Here is a 16,246-nt window from a genome sequence, read left to right as displayed (position 1 = left end):
TATGACTGCATTCAGGAAGCTAAATCCTAATTCTTCATGGTGTCATCCTATAAATTGTTAGTATAGTAAGGTAAACAATGAATTTAATAAAGCTTTACATTTTACAAGCAGGAGGAGGAAGACTCAGATGAAGACCATTCTCAAAGTGGCCACGAGTTATCATCCAGTCCAATCTCTTGCCTCCCTGTTGATGAGCACCTGTGTTACTCTCAGGAGGAGACTGAGCCTGCATATGTCTCACCTCTGGATGAAAAGAAGGTTTTCAGGCAGACAGCCTCATCTATGTCCAATTTACATGAGGCAACAATGTAAGTTCTGGTGGTGTTTTTTTTTTCCCCCCCCTGAACTTTTAAAAATATTTTATGTAGACTTTGTAAATGAAACATGATCCATACTGATTGTAGGGGAATATTCTACACCAAAGAAGTGATTCAATGTTTTCTTATGGAGAAAAGAGGCAGAGGATAATCACTGTTTGGGCGGCATACCTGTGGTTTGAGCTGCTTATCCAAACAACTTACTTTGTGCCAAGTTCATGAAGAGAAAGGTGAAGGAATATAAGCAGAGAAGGGAAATAACTACAGAATGGTAGATACTACATAATAGCATAGTAAAGATATGCTGACCAATAATTGCTGCAAAACTTTTAGATATCCACTTATGTTCTTTCAAAGCAGCCATTAAACAAAGCACGGTTCAGCCAAGCAGGGCAGTCTGCTCCTGTGCAGTCCCTGTACTGGGATTGACTGTGTGGGTGAAGTAAAAATGCCAGACGTGAAGCACACAACCAGCAACAGATGAGCTGAGTGAGGGATTGTGCAATACCTGGGTCATATGGAAGGCCACTAAATGCATGTAAAACCAGTTTCTTCCTTGCATAAGCATAGTTATTAGTGTCTGGATGCCCAGAAAACTTGACACCATCCTCCTACCCTCCATTATAAAATCAAAATAAAGCTCTCCTGATTCAAAGTTAAGGCTTGCACATGACAACAAATCTCAAGATGCACATGGGCTGTCATCACCTAGCCCTGAAACTTGTTGAAGAATATGCCTTCCTGGGAACAGATGTGTTCTCATAGCTTATGGGATGGTATCTTTTTTGTTGTGTTTTGTTTGGGAACTCTTAGAAAACCTAGACATTTTTATTTACTCTCAATTTTGGTTTAGCCTAGTCAACTTCATTAGTATATCTATGTCACTAAACTATATATATGCAATAGTTTGCTCACAAATGCTGAAAAGATACTTCTCTGCATTTTGTTAGTATGGAAAAAAATACCAGCTGCATATGTCATAACTAAATTCTTTCTGTGCTGAAAGCCCTTATTTGCCAAATACCAGCTAAAAAATGTTGATTCTTGGTACCACTAGCATTTCCACTGAATTATGGTAATGCTTGATAGCAGCTGCTTTTAGGAGTAAGGCTTGGATGTTGACTTTATTAACCCAGTTACAGTGATGCAAAGCATTTCCTGTGAGATGCTGAGCCCTGCCAACTCCATTAATTCTACACAGAATTAAAAATCACTTGCAAGACTCAGTCCTGAAAGCTCTTCCTCCCATGTTGTCCATAGAGTCTCTGCCTTCACATTATTAGAAGGGTGAGATACTAGTAAAAGGGAGGGAGCAATACTGCTTATCTATCGTGTGTGATGGTACAGCCCATTATAGCCACAGTTGGAGGGATGTGGTGGAATGTCTCAGGTCACTGAGGTCAATGCCTGCCATGGGCCATAGCAGCAGGCTGCTTACCCAAAGCCACAGCTTTTACAATACCTCCAAGCACATGGGGCTTTCATGTTCTTGTCTCTGTTTTACAGGCCTGTTCTGCTTGAACATCTCAGAGAAACAAGAGCAGATAAGAAAAGACTTCGCAAAGCTCTAAGAGAGTTTGAGGAACAATTCTATAAGCAGACAGGAAGGTAAATAACCAGCTCAACAAAAGCCCTCTCATCCCCTTTGGGCTCCTGTGCAGACATGTGTGTTTCAGTTAGGGTGGTCACTCTTAGGTGAGCAGGCCAAAGAAGCTGCAGCTAGGGACTGGAAGAGACCATGGAGGTGTCTGGTCTCTGTGAAGATATCCATCTCCCTGCTTACTTCCTCTGGGATGTAAGCATCCCTGAGGATGGTCTGGGTCTGGGCATCTTCCAGGACATGCCTGCAATGGGTATAAAGCCCATCTCAGCACAGCATCTTTCCTGAGCTGAAGGGAGGCTTCTAAAGAGCCTTGCTGAGGATGTAAATCTGCAGGAATTACACTGGGCAGTTGGACCATTTTTAAAAGGCCAGATTTAAAAACAGAAGCTACTGTTTATTTCACCCCTAGATAAATGCTGACTACTTTTAACTCTTTGTTTATCCTCCACCATTCATTTAGCAAACTTGTTTAGTGAAAACCAGGGAGGACATGGGCATGTAGTATTCTGGTAACAGTTTTCAAAGCACTGTGTAATAACTTCTTGGCATATTTTAGAATGAAGTAGTTATACTTGCATAGCTGACAAGAAAGAAAAGTACTTGTTATATTCAGTATTTTAAATACTACTATTTCATTTCTGTCTATAAGAGCTTTTTGGTCCTGTCAAATTATCTTTAGTCACCTACAGTTAGGAAAAAAAAACAATCCAACTCAATCCTTATTAGTTGCTGCAGAATTAATTTTAAAGACTATTTCTCCTCTCACTCCTAAAAGGGATGGCATTTTTATTTGCTTTTCACAGGAGTCCTCAAAAAGAAGATCGGGTGCCAATGGCCGAGGAATACTCTGAATACAAGCACACAAAAGCCAAAATCAGGCTCTTGGAGGTTCTCATCAGTAAGCATGATATTTCCAAAACAATTTGAAGCAAATGCAATGCCATGGTGGTGTTCTCTAGCAAAAAAAACAAAACCCAAGCAAACAAGTAATGAAAAAAATGAAGTACAGGTCTTGGTCTGCTGCACGATTATTTGACACACTGAGATTTTTTATGCACTTTACCAATTACACTAGCTGGGATAAGAAAGGACAGCAATATGCAAGAATTAAGCACGGGTGAGTGGGTGATAGTATCTATTTTTTTCCTTTTCAAAAAGCCTTGAAGTGCACTGTGAGAATATTAGAAATGAAAAGGACACTGAAGTATTGCAGATTCTCCATTTGATCTGCTCGCAGTTTTAAAAAACAAGAGGAAAGGCTCTCCAAGTTTTTAGTACATCTTAGTACGTGATAATGTACCACACATTTCTCTCCAGAACTAACATGCACTATAATTAACTATTAATGTTGGTTCTCAATGGTTCACTACATTAAAAGAAATACGAGCTTAAAACAAATGAAGGAAAAACTCATGGACATACTCTTCTTTCGAGACGCAGTTGTCATTCAATTCCAGTAGCTTTAGAGAAAGGTGCACACAGAGAACCAGTGCCAGTATTTGGGCTACAATTCTGGGAGTAGAGCAAAGTGCTGCGGCCTATGCAAAACAAGAAAAAAAAAAGAACAAAAAGGAAAAAAAATAAAAAGAAAAGAAAAAAACCCCAGGATGGAACATGACTGCCAAAGGGAGCTGTAGTTTCTTTGAAATAAGAGGAAGTGTTTGGCAAAATGAAATAGATAGTTTACTGGGAAGAGACAAAACAAATGTATTGGCTGCTGCCCTTTCCACTATGGTTCACAGGACCCGGCTGATGGTACTTAAAATTCAGTAAATAGATCAACTACATGCTAGTTTTTATTTGTGTATTAAACTTTGCACTTTATTTTGCCTGACGCTAAAACATTTGCTTTTCTAATTACCAAAGCTTGTTTAGACGCATGCACTTTGTAAAATGTTGAAGTATTTCTTGTGTTATAAATTGCCACATATATATTAAAACAAGATTACTGCATTATGCTAAGATATTTTGGATAGGTGAAGTACATGGTATATAATTGAGTGTCACAGTTATCTGATGAGGAATGTTAGACTTCTTGTTTACTAAGAATAAGATTATAAAAAAGATATTTTTCCATTGGAATTATGCATCTTTCTTAACTTTCAGAGCACCACACTTTGTACTATTGAGGAGATTTTTTTCACTATTTGTGATAGACCATTTGTGTGACAAGTGGACTATTAACAGGATTATCAGTGGCTTTTGTACCAGAAATGAAAAGCAGGGATTCTGGGAAATACCTGACCCAGATATAAAGGAAGGAAAAATGGGGAAAAGAAAACAAAAAAAACCCAGGACTTGAGTAAGTTGACTCACGTTTAGTGTTCTGCTTTAACTGTCATTTTGTATTGACCACATAGTAAGCAACCTGTTTTCTATCTTGGTAAGACTTTCATTTTATAAAGCCTGTTATGTACCAACCACGTTTGTATTGATATTGTATGTAATGGCTTGGCATGATTTTGAAGACGTATACATTTTCGAGTAGTTTGGAGGAAAAAGTATGAACACTAGAAAAGGAATTTATTTTATTTCTCAGAGGTTTGTTGTTTCAGTGTACTGACTTAATAATTTATAACTTGATTTTTATGAATCAGAAATGGTCTCCTTCGTAAATCTGTTTTAATTAAAGTCATCTAGAGTAACAGGAACAGATACAGAGCTATTTGAAGTTTACAAACTACATCTTTGATAAGGGAAAATGATTTCATGACATATGTATACAATTGATATTAAAATGTAATCTATATATTCTATATGATTGTATAATATTTTATACAACAGTACAAATAAAATATTTTTCTATTATATTTATTATGTCGAGACACAGCTTCTGTTTTCAGTTAGCTAATATAAATAACATAAATAACACTGTCAAACAACACGTTGGAAGTGCTGACATGTCTAGGCTTTGAAATTTAAATCATGCTGCAATTACAACCTTTCATGCTGTTTGGAGTTATCCCGGTATTTGTTCAGTAGTTAAAACGAATGCATATTTAAACACCATTTATAAGCTGTTATTTTTATTTTGCTAAAGCAGTTTATATAGGATTTTGTTATGTTTGGCAAGAAACAGAAAACAATTTTTGCAGCATCTAGTTGCCAGAAAGAACTCCAGGACTTCTAATCATTTAAAGCATCTTTGGGAAAGAGGGAGAGAAGAAATACTAAAAACGCTACCGGAGATTCTGAAGACTCGTGTTTGCTTTTGGTGACAGCGGCATGTGCATGCTTCTGAGAAAAATGTCGGACTATGGGAATGGGCAACAGAGGTCTGAAGGCTCCTAAGTAACGAGGGAAGTTTTAACGTCCAACACTGATATTGCAGGTCTTGCAGCTGGGATCTTTCTTTGCATTTGCAGTAGACAAGCTCATTAGTTGGTGACCAGTAATTTCTGCAACTGTGCCGAGGGACAGATCCACAGGATCAGTGTAAATTACTTCCAAAATAACATCCTGGGCATGATGGTAAACCATGACACCATCTTCTTCATCGCAGGTCAGGAATTTATTATCTTTTATATTTAGTTGAGGAAGACGCTGCTTACAGAATTCGTCTCCCGGTGACCCAACAGGAGCGATAACGAGAATGACGTAGTGGTAGGCCGTGTACATGCAGTAGAAGTCTCCAAAGTACAAGTTAGTATTTGGGTTGAAGAGTTTTTCAGCTGCAATCTCAAACCTGTATCTTCCGTAGGGTGAATCTTGTGGTGGCTTCCCAGTGTTAAACTCAGTGTTGCAGCTAAAGAAGATGCCTTCCAGCTTCCCACTGATTGGAGAGCCATGGCTGCCACTGTTATCCTTTACAGAGGGCTGCATAGCATTCCCATGATGCTCTCTACAAATGAATGACTGGGATTGTTTATTTTGTAACACATGTTAAAGAAAAAGCGGAAAGTTAGGACATCATGCTGTTTGGTAACAGTACTGAAGGGACACAAAAGCAAACTGTTAGACTGAAAACTGGGGTTGGAGTCATAACCTTAGGACCAAGCAAACCAAGTGATGCCAGACTCAGAAAGTGCTAGAATAACTCCTGCTCAAGGGAGAACTCTGCTTTTGCAGTCTAGCTTCCCTGTCAGCTGTGAGCTGTATGGGTATGATATGCATGCAGAGAACAGCATAAACAAGAAAGCCCCAAACCACCAATATTGTTAATTAGCTGATTTGTTCAGCCTTCCAATACAATTCTAACAACAAACACATTTCAGTTTAATCACATGTTGAAAATTGCAGGTCAGTCTCAATGTGCTGACTATACTGTTTGTTAATGTGTATTTTTAGCATAGGTAGTATGTATTTCATGTAGAAAACTGCTAGTGAAAGTTATTTCTGAACAATGTTTGTCAGAGAGCTTGGAGGAAGGAATGTAGTGTTTCCCATAGTTCCCCCCTCCGCCAGATGATAATTTCAGGTCTAATTTGTCTACTTTCACTTCAATCAAAGCAAAGCTGGGCACACAGTATCAGATAATTTGGTTAGTTTCCACTTTGGTTGGTATCCAGCTTCTGCAGTCACTAGTCCTAAGGGGAAAAAATCTACAAGACTAACTCTTCTCTTTGCCAGCTGAGCTCAATTTGGTTCCAGTGAAAAGAAACGTTCAATATAACAAGTGAATTTTTTAAAACCCTAAATCCCAAATTGCTCTCAGCAGCATTAGGCTGCTAAATTTAGGAAAGCGGTCCAGAACACCCCATATAATGCACTCCTTGGCACTTGAGATCTTATGTCTAGCGGGTTGTTCTGCAGAACTTGTGCCTCGCATCTCTCTGGAAGTTCTGTCGTGACAGCTTTCCCTCTCACTGCACCTGCAACCATGTGATACCAGAAAGGGAAACAATCTCTTCTGTAAGTCCTGCAAAACACCAGATTTACTAGGCACCCGTAGAAAATGCCTTTATACACATTGACAGATTAAGCACACAGGAGACTGTGGGGCTGGAGAGTCTTACATCCCCCTCCCACTTTACTTGTACTTTTTTTTCTTTTTTTCCTTCTTTCCTCTTTTTTTGTTTGTTTGCTTTGGTTTGTTTTGGGAGGAGGAGAAATTAGCCAAAAAGGACTGTCCTCTGCTTTGAACCTGCAACAGCTCCAGGTAAAATGGTGCTGGTGCAGAGAAGGTTTGACCTGACTAAAGCAGGAAGTAGCAGTCAAAGCAAACAAATTCAGTGCATACGTACAAACAGATCTGATCAACTCAGTAATGCCTGCAACTGTGATTGTTTTTCATTATTTCTAATCTCAGTACTATATCTTAATTTCAGAAGTTTTCTGGGCCATTCAAACGCTACATAGACATTGTCTCAAGCCCTATTTCACAAGACATTCACTGGGGTGGGGGGATACAATTGGTATATTATGACTGAAGCGAATACTGGGAGGGGGGGTAGAATCGGCTTCAATAACCACCACTTCTGCAACCTGAAAAGCCAGCCTTCTTGCAGTTCTGCTTCTGCGGCAAGATACTGACATCCAGTGGCCAATTAGGCTAATTATAGGTCGCTCTTCCCGGGCATCTGAGCTGCTCTATGGTGCCGAGGTAAGCAGTAGAGTGACACGAACACTACTTAAAAGCTCATACTACAAAACCTACATTTAGGGGTTGCTGCTTTAGCACGGTGACAGCTGTTTGCCAACACTACTTGAGCTACCTTAGCAGCTTTTCCAAGCCTGTTTACTAGTTATGACACCACAGAAACCATTGGCAGGCATGGTGTGGCAAGGAATTTTTCCTGAGAGGAAGCATGTGGTTAGGGTTTTTAACATAACACTCAGAAGGGTGTATTGTGGAAGGACTAGCCCTTGTGACTGTATTAGTACACTTCCGATGAGAAAAGGCAACCATCAGACTGTTACAGGTATCCTGTCTTCATACTGACCTGGTTAAACACAGCTTTTTGTCTCTGACTCACTAAAAGAAGGGAAAACCAGTAGTGTCTAAATACAAATGTATTGAACCAAGAGAGACTATAACAGAATGGAGGAGAAAAGATACACTGCAATCAATTAGAGTCAAATTTGGCAGAAGGACAAAACCACAGCTCTAAACGCACCTCAGTGGCAATTTTCAGCAGCTCTATGAACACAAAAGCAGGTGCGCTATGATTACATAGCTGACAACAAAGCTGTATGAGACCCAGAACTGCCACAGGCACATCCCTTCTTGGGTGTCTAGGCCAGGATGGCTGCAGAGATTTACGAGGTCCTCAAAAAGCCTCAACAACTGCAATTCATTCTCATCCTCCATTGAGTTTTGCAGCTTTGTCACTATGTGCAATAAAACAATTATTCCAAAACACAGAAGGGAAAGAGCAAACTCCATGCTCTGGAACGTACAAGACACTCCTGGAATTGAGCAGATACTCATGAATACAAAATGGGAACATTTCCAAGGGTGGTGGACTCTGCTCTTTGGAGTTGGATTCCCGCAAGTATTTTTTTTCCTTTACCAGTTTAAAAAATCTTCTAGTTCTAGACAGGTACTAGTGTGACACCTGTATAAAACTGGAACTCTGCAGCATAGCTGCAGCCCCATCTCTCAAGACATATCAAAGAAGCACTGGCAGTGCTGCAGCCCTTCTGGCAGTGCTGTAACAGATGTTGACACACCGCTTACCTCTCATCCATGTTCTTCTAACGGGGGAAGGCTACCTCTGCATGCTGGCTGCTCCTGCTCAGTCAGTACATGAGCTTTGACTCCTTCTATTCAAAAGTCTTCTTTTCTATTGTAATGATACTTCCAGGTGTGTGTGCACACTGAGTCTCCAACAGGAATAAGGAACCTACCTCCAGCTATCCCTTTTATTCATTCCAACTAAAGCACGTTGTTGGGAAAATGTCTAAACATCAGCCTCCTTTCCCTCCCTGGCATGATCTGTAAATTAACATTTGGATTGCAGAGCCCCAGTTACTACATTTGGGCATAGAAATGGGGTGATTGTACATGGAGAGCAAATATTTGAAGTGGAACTCTTACATGCAGGCAAATGCCCACACACACAGTTGTGCACTCCTACTATTAGACATCTCACTCTGAATCTCTTAGTACAATGGAAGTATTTGGCTACTAAACACTCTGTTATGATAACAGTTGCTTTAATCAGGCTGGAGACTCTGTAAACACTTCCATTTCTGATTCAAAGCACAAACTTTTATTGCCTAATGGAAGTGTTGAGTTAAGCAAGGTAGAAGAAATTAGTTATATTTTGTCTTTATTTTTTCCCTTCTTCTGAACTGGCAATGTAGCATACAGACATTCTGTTCCAACTTTAGCACAGCTGCTTCCATTTACCTACTTTCATTACTCCCTTAATTTGCCAAACAATTTTGCATATGTTTACTTTCTTACCTCATATAATCAAAGTATTCTTTGTGCTGATTCCGATAAAAAACAGACAGTTTAAGCATCCGGCCTGCAATCACTTCAGCTTTTTCCAATAGCTGTGTTAGGTGAACTTTTGAATAATCTGGAAAGAGAACACAATCTGCTAGTATGGGGGCAGGAAAAAACATAATAGCCTCCAAAAGCTTCACAGATGCACAGACTTAATACTGGGAATAGGGCCTCAGTAACGTACCTCACATCACACAGCAGCCATATAGAAACCATAGCCCAGCACCAGTTTTCGACAGTGGCAACAGGCAAATAGCAGGAACATATATGTTTGATTCACCTTTCCCCACGAATACTCTGCAAGCCTACGACAACTTTTAGCTCAGGATTTCCTGTGTTAGAGCTGGTTTCCTCGTATTTGGGATTGCAGAGGAGCTGAGAACTGACCTCTCTGACTTATGTCATTTGATAAACTGTTTGCTACAACATACCTGTAAGCAAATAACAATTACTAAAAAAGCTTGCTTAGGCCTCAGCCTAAACAGCATCTCAGCCAACATGGGATTCATAAAGAGCTCACTTCAGCTCTCAGCTTTCACACAGGGAAGCTGCCTCAGCCTAAACAGCATCTCAGCCAACATGGGATTCATAGAGAGCTCACTTCAGCTCTCGGCTTTCACACAGGGAAGCACATTGGCACCAGGTGATGAACATCCAAAAGAAGATACTTAAATCAATGACAGGTTAAACTGATCCTCAAGTCAGGGTGCTGGTCACGGTCAGGCTTTGCAGCATGCAGAGAATGGAGAGCTGCAGAATGAAACAGCATCTCAGCCAACATGGGATTCATAGAGAGCTCACTTCAGCTCTCGGCTTTCACACAGGGAAGCACATTGGCACCAGGTGATGAACATCCAAAAGAAGATACTTAAATCAATGACAGGTTAAACTGATCCTCAAGTCAGGGTGCTGGTCACGGTCAGGCTTTGCAGCATGCAGAGAATGGAGAGCTGCAGAATGCCTTAGGCAAGCTGTCTGTTAGGGAGCTGTCACTCCATCTTTTCTCCACAGGTGCTAGTAGCCAGCAACAGGCACACAAGTGGCCCTGCTCCACTTTGGTTCACCAGTCTCCCTTCCTAGCCTAGGACAAGCAATGATACCAGGCACAGCGCACAGGGCAGCTAGGCTGTTGTGCAATGAAGGCACACTCCATCTGCCTCCTACCTCTCATTAACGCACCAAGACTGAGCACATACAAAGCCTAAAGTTAGAATTCCAGTTTCCAGGTATGACTATTATAACACTACCAGCCTAGCTGGCACTGGTAGATGGCTTACCCCCTCACGCAGCAGAGCTAGCTTTAATTGCATATGTCCTATGGTGCATGTTTCTTCAGCAATCTTACCTGCTGTGCAAAACTCAATGATTTCACTCCACTCGGAAACAACATAATCACCATCAACTTGCTTTGATGCTGTCTGCACTGCTACTGTGTATTCTGTTCTGGGGCTCAAGAACCAGTGTCCGCGGACTGTCATAGGCAAAGGAACAGCTTTGGCCACCAGTTTAGTAGGGACATCCTGATGAAAACAAAAAGACAAAACAACACACAAGTCAGCAGCCCAACCAAACCAATAAACCATCCCTTCCTTCACTGTTTTTGCATTGTAATCTCCAACCCCTGTCTATTCTGTGTAAACCTTAGCTCCTTCTCACAGTTCAAGTTTATTATTGGTTCCAAGTGACTATAGACTGATACTATTATATATATAGCCCATAATTCAGATTAGGGCCATTTGTGTTTAAGTATGCAAACAGAGAAAGAAATGCTACAGAGTGCAAGGATATTTAAGAGCTTCTTGTGCTCTCATTGTCATCGTTTCAGTCAGTGAAACTAAACAAAATTCCTCCTGCTGTCAATCAGTCCACCTATATTGCTATTGATATCTTCCAAACCAAATAGAGAAAATGAAACATCTTGCAGAGTAACTTTGTGTGTTTTCCATGTATCAAAATACCCTCATGTACAGAAAGGGCCAGAACAAGCCAGACAGACAGCTAGGTGGTTTGTGCCTGTCATTGCACCTCTTGCTTCCCGTCCTGCCACCATTTCAGATACTGTTTTGCTCTTCTGTGTATCTCAACATAGTGCAAGAAAAAAGAATAGCTGCTTGCTGTTGCTGAAATACCTGATTTTTACAGCACTAGAGTCTGCAGCACAGACCACCAAGAGGAAGAAAAAAAAGAACTGGACAGTTTATGCTAGAACTGTGAGTGAAAGGTCTGGCGGTGGAGTTGAATGATTCTCTGCACAGTCTACCTGAGGAGCTGTGATAAAGTGAGAGAGGTGTTTACTCTTGAGTATTTATCAGTAATTATAGAAAAATAAGATGGCTATCATATGAAAAGTAGGTGTTTTAGATAGCATCTGTAGCAGTCCATAAATAAATACTAGTCCACCTATAAATACTAGCACAGTAGTCTCTTAAGGAAAAAAAGAAATAGAAAAGAGATATTTTTTCTTCATGATCTCTAAGCAAGACCTGAAAGATTCTTTTTTTTGCTTGTCTTCTATTATGGAAAAATATCTTTCGTTTATTATTTTTCTGTCAGCAAAAAAAATTCTTCAGTTTCTGTATTAAGAAGCTATAAAATTAGCAGCTTGCAATATTACAAGAACTGAAAGATGAGTGATAATCAAGGGTAAGGTTTTGTTGTCATGATTTCTTTTTTGCTAATTCTCTTTTAAATCAAATAACAGCTGGGAGAAAACTTTCTCTGTAAAGGACTTAGTTGTGCACTCCAAAATAAATAATACATAAAAGATAGAGAAAAATTACAAGGGAAAAGAAAAGAAAAGAAACCTCAAATGACATTTAAAGCTGCCACCCTGGAACTATATTGCAAAGGCATCCCACTGGACTGAACTCGTTAATGCTAAAGCAGCTGCAAAGCAGGTAGCAGCTGCTCCAGTGACTATCATTAGTCTTGCTGTCACCTTGTCTTTGGCTCCACCTGGGTCAGGTCTCAGTGCCCACAACCTGGTGGTGTTTTTGCCCCCATTAATTTTGTCAGTTTTCATGTACCATTAAAAGCCTCATTGCCTCCGTGTGTCAAAGCCTTACCTTCCAGCTGTGTACCGGGAAACTCTTCTAACTGTACCAAAAAAAGGGCTGACTACCTAAAGCTCTCTGTTTAATGTGCTTTTATCTCTTGCACAGCTGGGAGGAGGGGCAGATATGATGCTTTTCATAACTCTAATCTGTTGTTCTTTTTCTAAGTAAACTTTTTTTTATTAAGGTTACTATACTGACCTCAGGGAAAAAAAATGTTCAAATGTTCATGCTGAAATTTCTCTGGGGATTCTCCATTTCTGCCTTTCATCTCTTTTCTGCTCAGCTCTCATTCCTGGCTGAGCCCCCAAAGAAGTGCAAAGGAGGTTATATGCCAGCCGGGATTCTGGAGTGGCAGATGGCTGCTCCACCACCATCAGACAACTCTAAAGGAACCCAGACAGCAATGATTTCCAGCAACAACCTGGAAGCACTGAATAACTAAGCAGCAAGGTATAGGAGTCATGCTAGCTCTCTCCGTTCTGGGAAGAGCTGCCTACTTTGCAGTCCCTTTTCATTGTCAAAGAAGCAGCTTTCAATTTTCAGCTTTCTTCCATTTCATCTTATCCTTCCCTTTGCCAGGTCTGCCTGTAGGACACACTGTAGGAACTCAGCACACCCAGGTTCTAGTCCTAGTTTTGCTAAATATCTGAGCCTCATTTTCTATTACGTGGGAATAATCATACTTTCATATCTTAAAAGAGAGGGGAGGTATGCAAATTGTATTGAGAAAAAGACAGAGTCTTATTAGAATGCTAGTCTTTACATACTACTACCAATACAAATCTCTCCTTCATAGATAATAATAAATATTAAAACTACATTCACATTAAATATGCTGAATATATTTTATATATTTGCCAACAGAAAAAGTATCGAAAGGATCATCATTCTCATACACTCTCCTGGGTACACAAGGAAACAAACAGCTTCCTTTCCTGAATTACAGCATCCACCCGTCAGGTTAAGTCTATATCCTGAGTTGCTTGCAGCCATATTAGAAAACTGAGACTTAACACTAACTCTCTACGAATTAGAAAATGGTTTAAGCTGGTCATCTGGGCTTATCACTTGTGAGAGGACAGGCACTTGCAGACAGTTTTACCCTACCCATAAGGCTAAGGAAGGATGATTTTTTTTCCCCTGAAGATGCCTGTCTCCTCCTACAGCCTGACTGCGGGATGACTCCCGAGAGTAAGTCCCAGTGCTCTTTTTTTATAACTACGTGGTAGGGGTCATTCTTTTCTTTCTAAAGAGCTCTGATAGGAGAAGGGCTGGTGATATCCTTCACCTTCATATGATACCTTTGTTATGAAGGCAATGGATGGGTGGGAACTGATTCAGATCCTTCTGGATTCTGGGAGGATTCAGGTTATCAGCTCCCTACCCAGGAGGTCTGCTGCTGAGCTTCAGCTGTGAAACTCATAACTAATAGTATAGGTAAGAAGGATGCTTGCCTCTAACCATACTAGAGTTATGGAAAATTTTGAATTTAATCAATTTGTAATTTCTCAACAAAAGCTCATCCTAGAAAGTGTGTTAAAAATTACTTGGTACTAAAGATGCATGAAAGCAAACACATATGTGCTCTGGCACAGAGAGCTGTTAGAGTATTCAGTCTGTGCAGTTCTCCCACCCACTCTGTCTGCTGTCTTGATTTCCATCATTCTGGCTGGGGGAAAACCAAAACAAAACAAAAGCTTTACCAAAGTCACTAACACAATTAATACCAGGAAATTTTAATTCTGACAAGACATCCCACTTATTCATCATTTTAACTGATAGAATTTAGTCTCCTGTTCTTATAAAACCAATTACCCCTCTCTTTTTCACTAAACACTTCATCACAGTAAAAAGCAAGGGAACTGCTGAGAAAAGAATAAATCTAATAGCTTATCTTTATTACACTAACAATATATCTTTTTTTTTTCTCTCTGCATTTTAACACTGGTCTCATCACTGTAATACAGATTTTGAGGTGAATATAGTGTTTGATCTGCTAGGGTGGCTCTTCCTGTTACAAAATCAAATTTTACAACTTCGGAACAGTTTGCATACAAATGGAAAAAACATGTAGATTTATAAAATGAAAGAAATTAAAAAGAATCCATTTAAGTAAGCATTGATATTAGAAGGTACATTTACTCCTGCAGTATAAAATGGAAATTCAAATTCAACGGTTGTCAGTCCAAAAGTAGTAACAGTAAGAAAAAACCAAACGTATCCTATTTTATTTGCTACCACAGTTAAAAATGGGTCATAATAAATGGCTATTATAATATTAGATTTGGTAGTGCTTCGCACACTGGTTCCTAGCAAGTGCAACATGTAAAATTCTTGATTTCAAGCAGTAGTAAGTGATTTTTCATTACACTTAATGAATATGTTGCTTCCAACCACATTAAAAACAAAGGTGTCAAATAAGGAAATGTGAAAATTATACACATGCTATTAACAACAGTCACAGGAAAAATACTCTTACAATAAAAAGACTCAGAGAGATTGGTGGAAATACTTCCCTGTTATCCCACTGGTTTATAAACCAATAGTACTATAGATGCTGGTAGAATTAGAGCTCTCATACTTGCATGGAAGGTTGTTTGTGCCTTGGAAAACCTTCTATTTTAGAGATGCTGCCAACATTGTATTTAAATTTCCAGATGATTGCATTGCTTAATCTTCTATCTCCATCCATGTTTCTCTAGACATCTCAGTATTTCAACTATTCCGAGGTCAAAGCAAATTTGCTGGATTTGATAACTACAGATTCTGCAGTTCATTCAATATGTCCCAGCGCCAGTGGCTTGAGGAAAGAGGACAGATGAATATTCAGGTCACAGTGCTGAACGCTGCAAACTAAAATTGCTGGAAGCCTTCCTAGAAGTGCATTAGAATTTGTCACTTTTCTGTTGAAATGGCATGTGTTGCTCTCATGAGTCTGTCACTGAACAAGGACAGGCACAGAATACATAAATTGTTTCAATAATGATTAAGAACTCACCAGGAATAAAAACAACTGTCTTGCAATAAATTGTGCAGGTTCCAAAATTGTTTTATTTTGAAATGACATCAAAAAGGTACTGCTCAGTTCTCTATTAAACAAATGTATCTGTGTGTAGATGTACATAGGCTAACGATGGAGAAGGTATTCCAGTGAAAAAAAACCCATCAGTCAGATTAATCAAACCTGACCTTTGCTGGATGCCCAATACTTGTTTCCCATGATCTGGCTTTGAAAGGTTAATAAAACATTGAGATTTTTTTTTAATTTAAAATCAAGTATTTCCACTTTGATTTTTAAATAAAAATTACCTTGTGTTTAAATTTGTTGGAATTCTTATTTTCTTTCTTGTTGAGATCGATGAAGTAATGAGTAATGCGGTCCTTGGATTTAGAATCCATCTCCCAGGAAATCTTGAAGGAATCACATGTGATGTTGCTTATTTTGATGTTGTGCGGCACTGGAAGTTCCTCCATCTCTGCAATCCCACTATCCTGTGATTTATTCCCTGCATAAAAAATAAGCATGATTTGTTCAGTTAAAGGCCTATTACATACCTGTTTTCCGTGCGCCAATAAAACCACACCTCTGAACAGTCTTTCACAAAGGCTCACAGGTGGTACTCAGAAGCAACTATGAGGTACAATTATGCAAGGCTCAATATCAGTGATGGGAAATATTGGAAGGGGATGAAATTTTTCATGTGAATAAGCACCAGTAACATGTGAGCAGGCTGGCTAGTATCCCAGCTGTGTGCAGCTGCAGCTTGAGAATAAGAAATCTCCGGAGCTCTCTGGTGTTTAGTTAAGATGCCAGCAATGTCCACAGTTTATATAATGGCCCTATCCATACCTGTCAGTGAAAAATATACAAACA

The 16,246-nt window shown here is 39.6% G+C and overlaps 2 protein-coding genes across 2 annotated transcripts in view; one reads left to right on the top strand and one right to left on the bottom strand.

Moving 5' to 3' along the window:
* Nucleotides 1-2,879, top strand: part of FAM13C (family with sequence similarity 13, member C) — a 52,757-nt gene extending 49,878 nt beyond the window's left edge. The window contains 3 exon segments of the mRNA XM_010179936.1: nucleotides 109-308; nucleotides 1,824-1,925; nucleotides 2,724-2,879. Coding sequence (XP_010178238.1) covers nucleotides 109-308; nucleotides 1,824-1,925; nucleotides 2,724-2,847 — 426 coding nt within the window. The 3' untranslated portion in view covers nucleotides 2,848-2,879.
* A 1,648-nt stretch (nucleotides 2,880-4,527) lies between these two features.
* Nucleotides 4,528-15,878, bottom strand: PHYHIPL (phytanoyl-CoA 2-hydroxylase interacting protein-like). The gene is made up of 4 exons (XM_010179935.1): nucleotides 15,682-15,878; nucleotides 10,662-10,836; nucleotides 9,272-9,389; nucleotides 4,528-5,761 (listed from the first exon to the last, which is right to left on the bottom strand). Exons 1-4 carry the CDS (start codon nucleotides 15,844-15,846, stop codon nucleotides 5,227-5,229), a joined length of 993 nt encoding a protein of 330 aa, XP_010178237.1. The 5' UTR covers nucleotides 15,847-15,878; the 3' UTR covers nucleotides 4,528-5,226.
* Between the last annotated feature and the right edge of the window lie 368 nt (nucleotides 15,879-16,246).

This window comes from Mesitornis unicolor, unplaced genomic scaffold (assembly GCF_000695765.1).
Source record: "Mesitornis unicolor isolate BGI_N332 unplaced genomic scaffold, ASM69576v1 scaffold6512, whole genome shotgun sequence".
Taxonomy (NCBI): Eukaryota; Metazoa; Chordata; class Aves; order Mesitornithiformes; family Mesitornithidae; genus Mesitornis; species Mesitornis unicolor.
This window is presented reverse-complemented; position numbering and strand designations above follow the sequence as displayed.

Excerpts from the sequence above, each read along its gene's own strand:
- PHYHIPL (XM_010179935.1), bottom strand. The coding sequence starts at position 15,846 with ATGGAGGAACTTCCAGTGCCGCACAACATCAAAATAAGCAACATCACA. Across the intron at positions 10,837-15,681 it reads CCAACAAATTTAAACACAAG|GATGTCCCTACTAAACTGGT; the intron begins GTAATTTTTATT and ends TGTTTTCATCAG. Across the intron at positions 9,390-10,661 it reads CATTGAGTTTTGCACAGCAG|ATTATTCAAAAGTTCACCTA; the intron begins GTAAGATTGCTG and ends TTCTCTTTCCAG.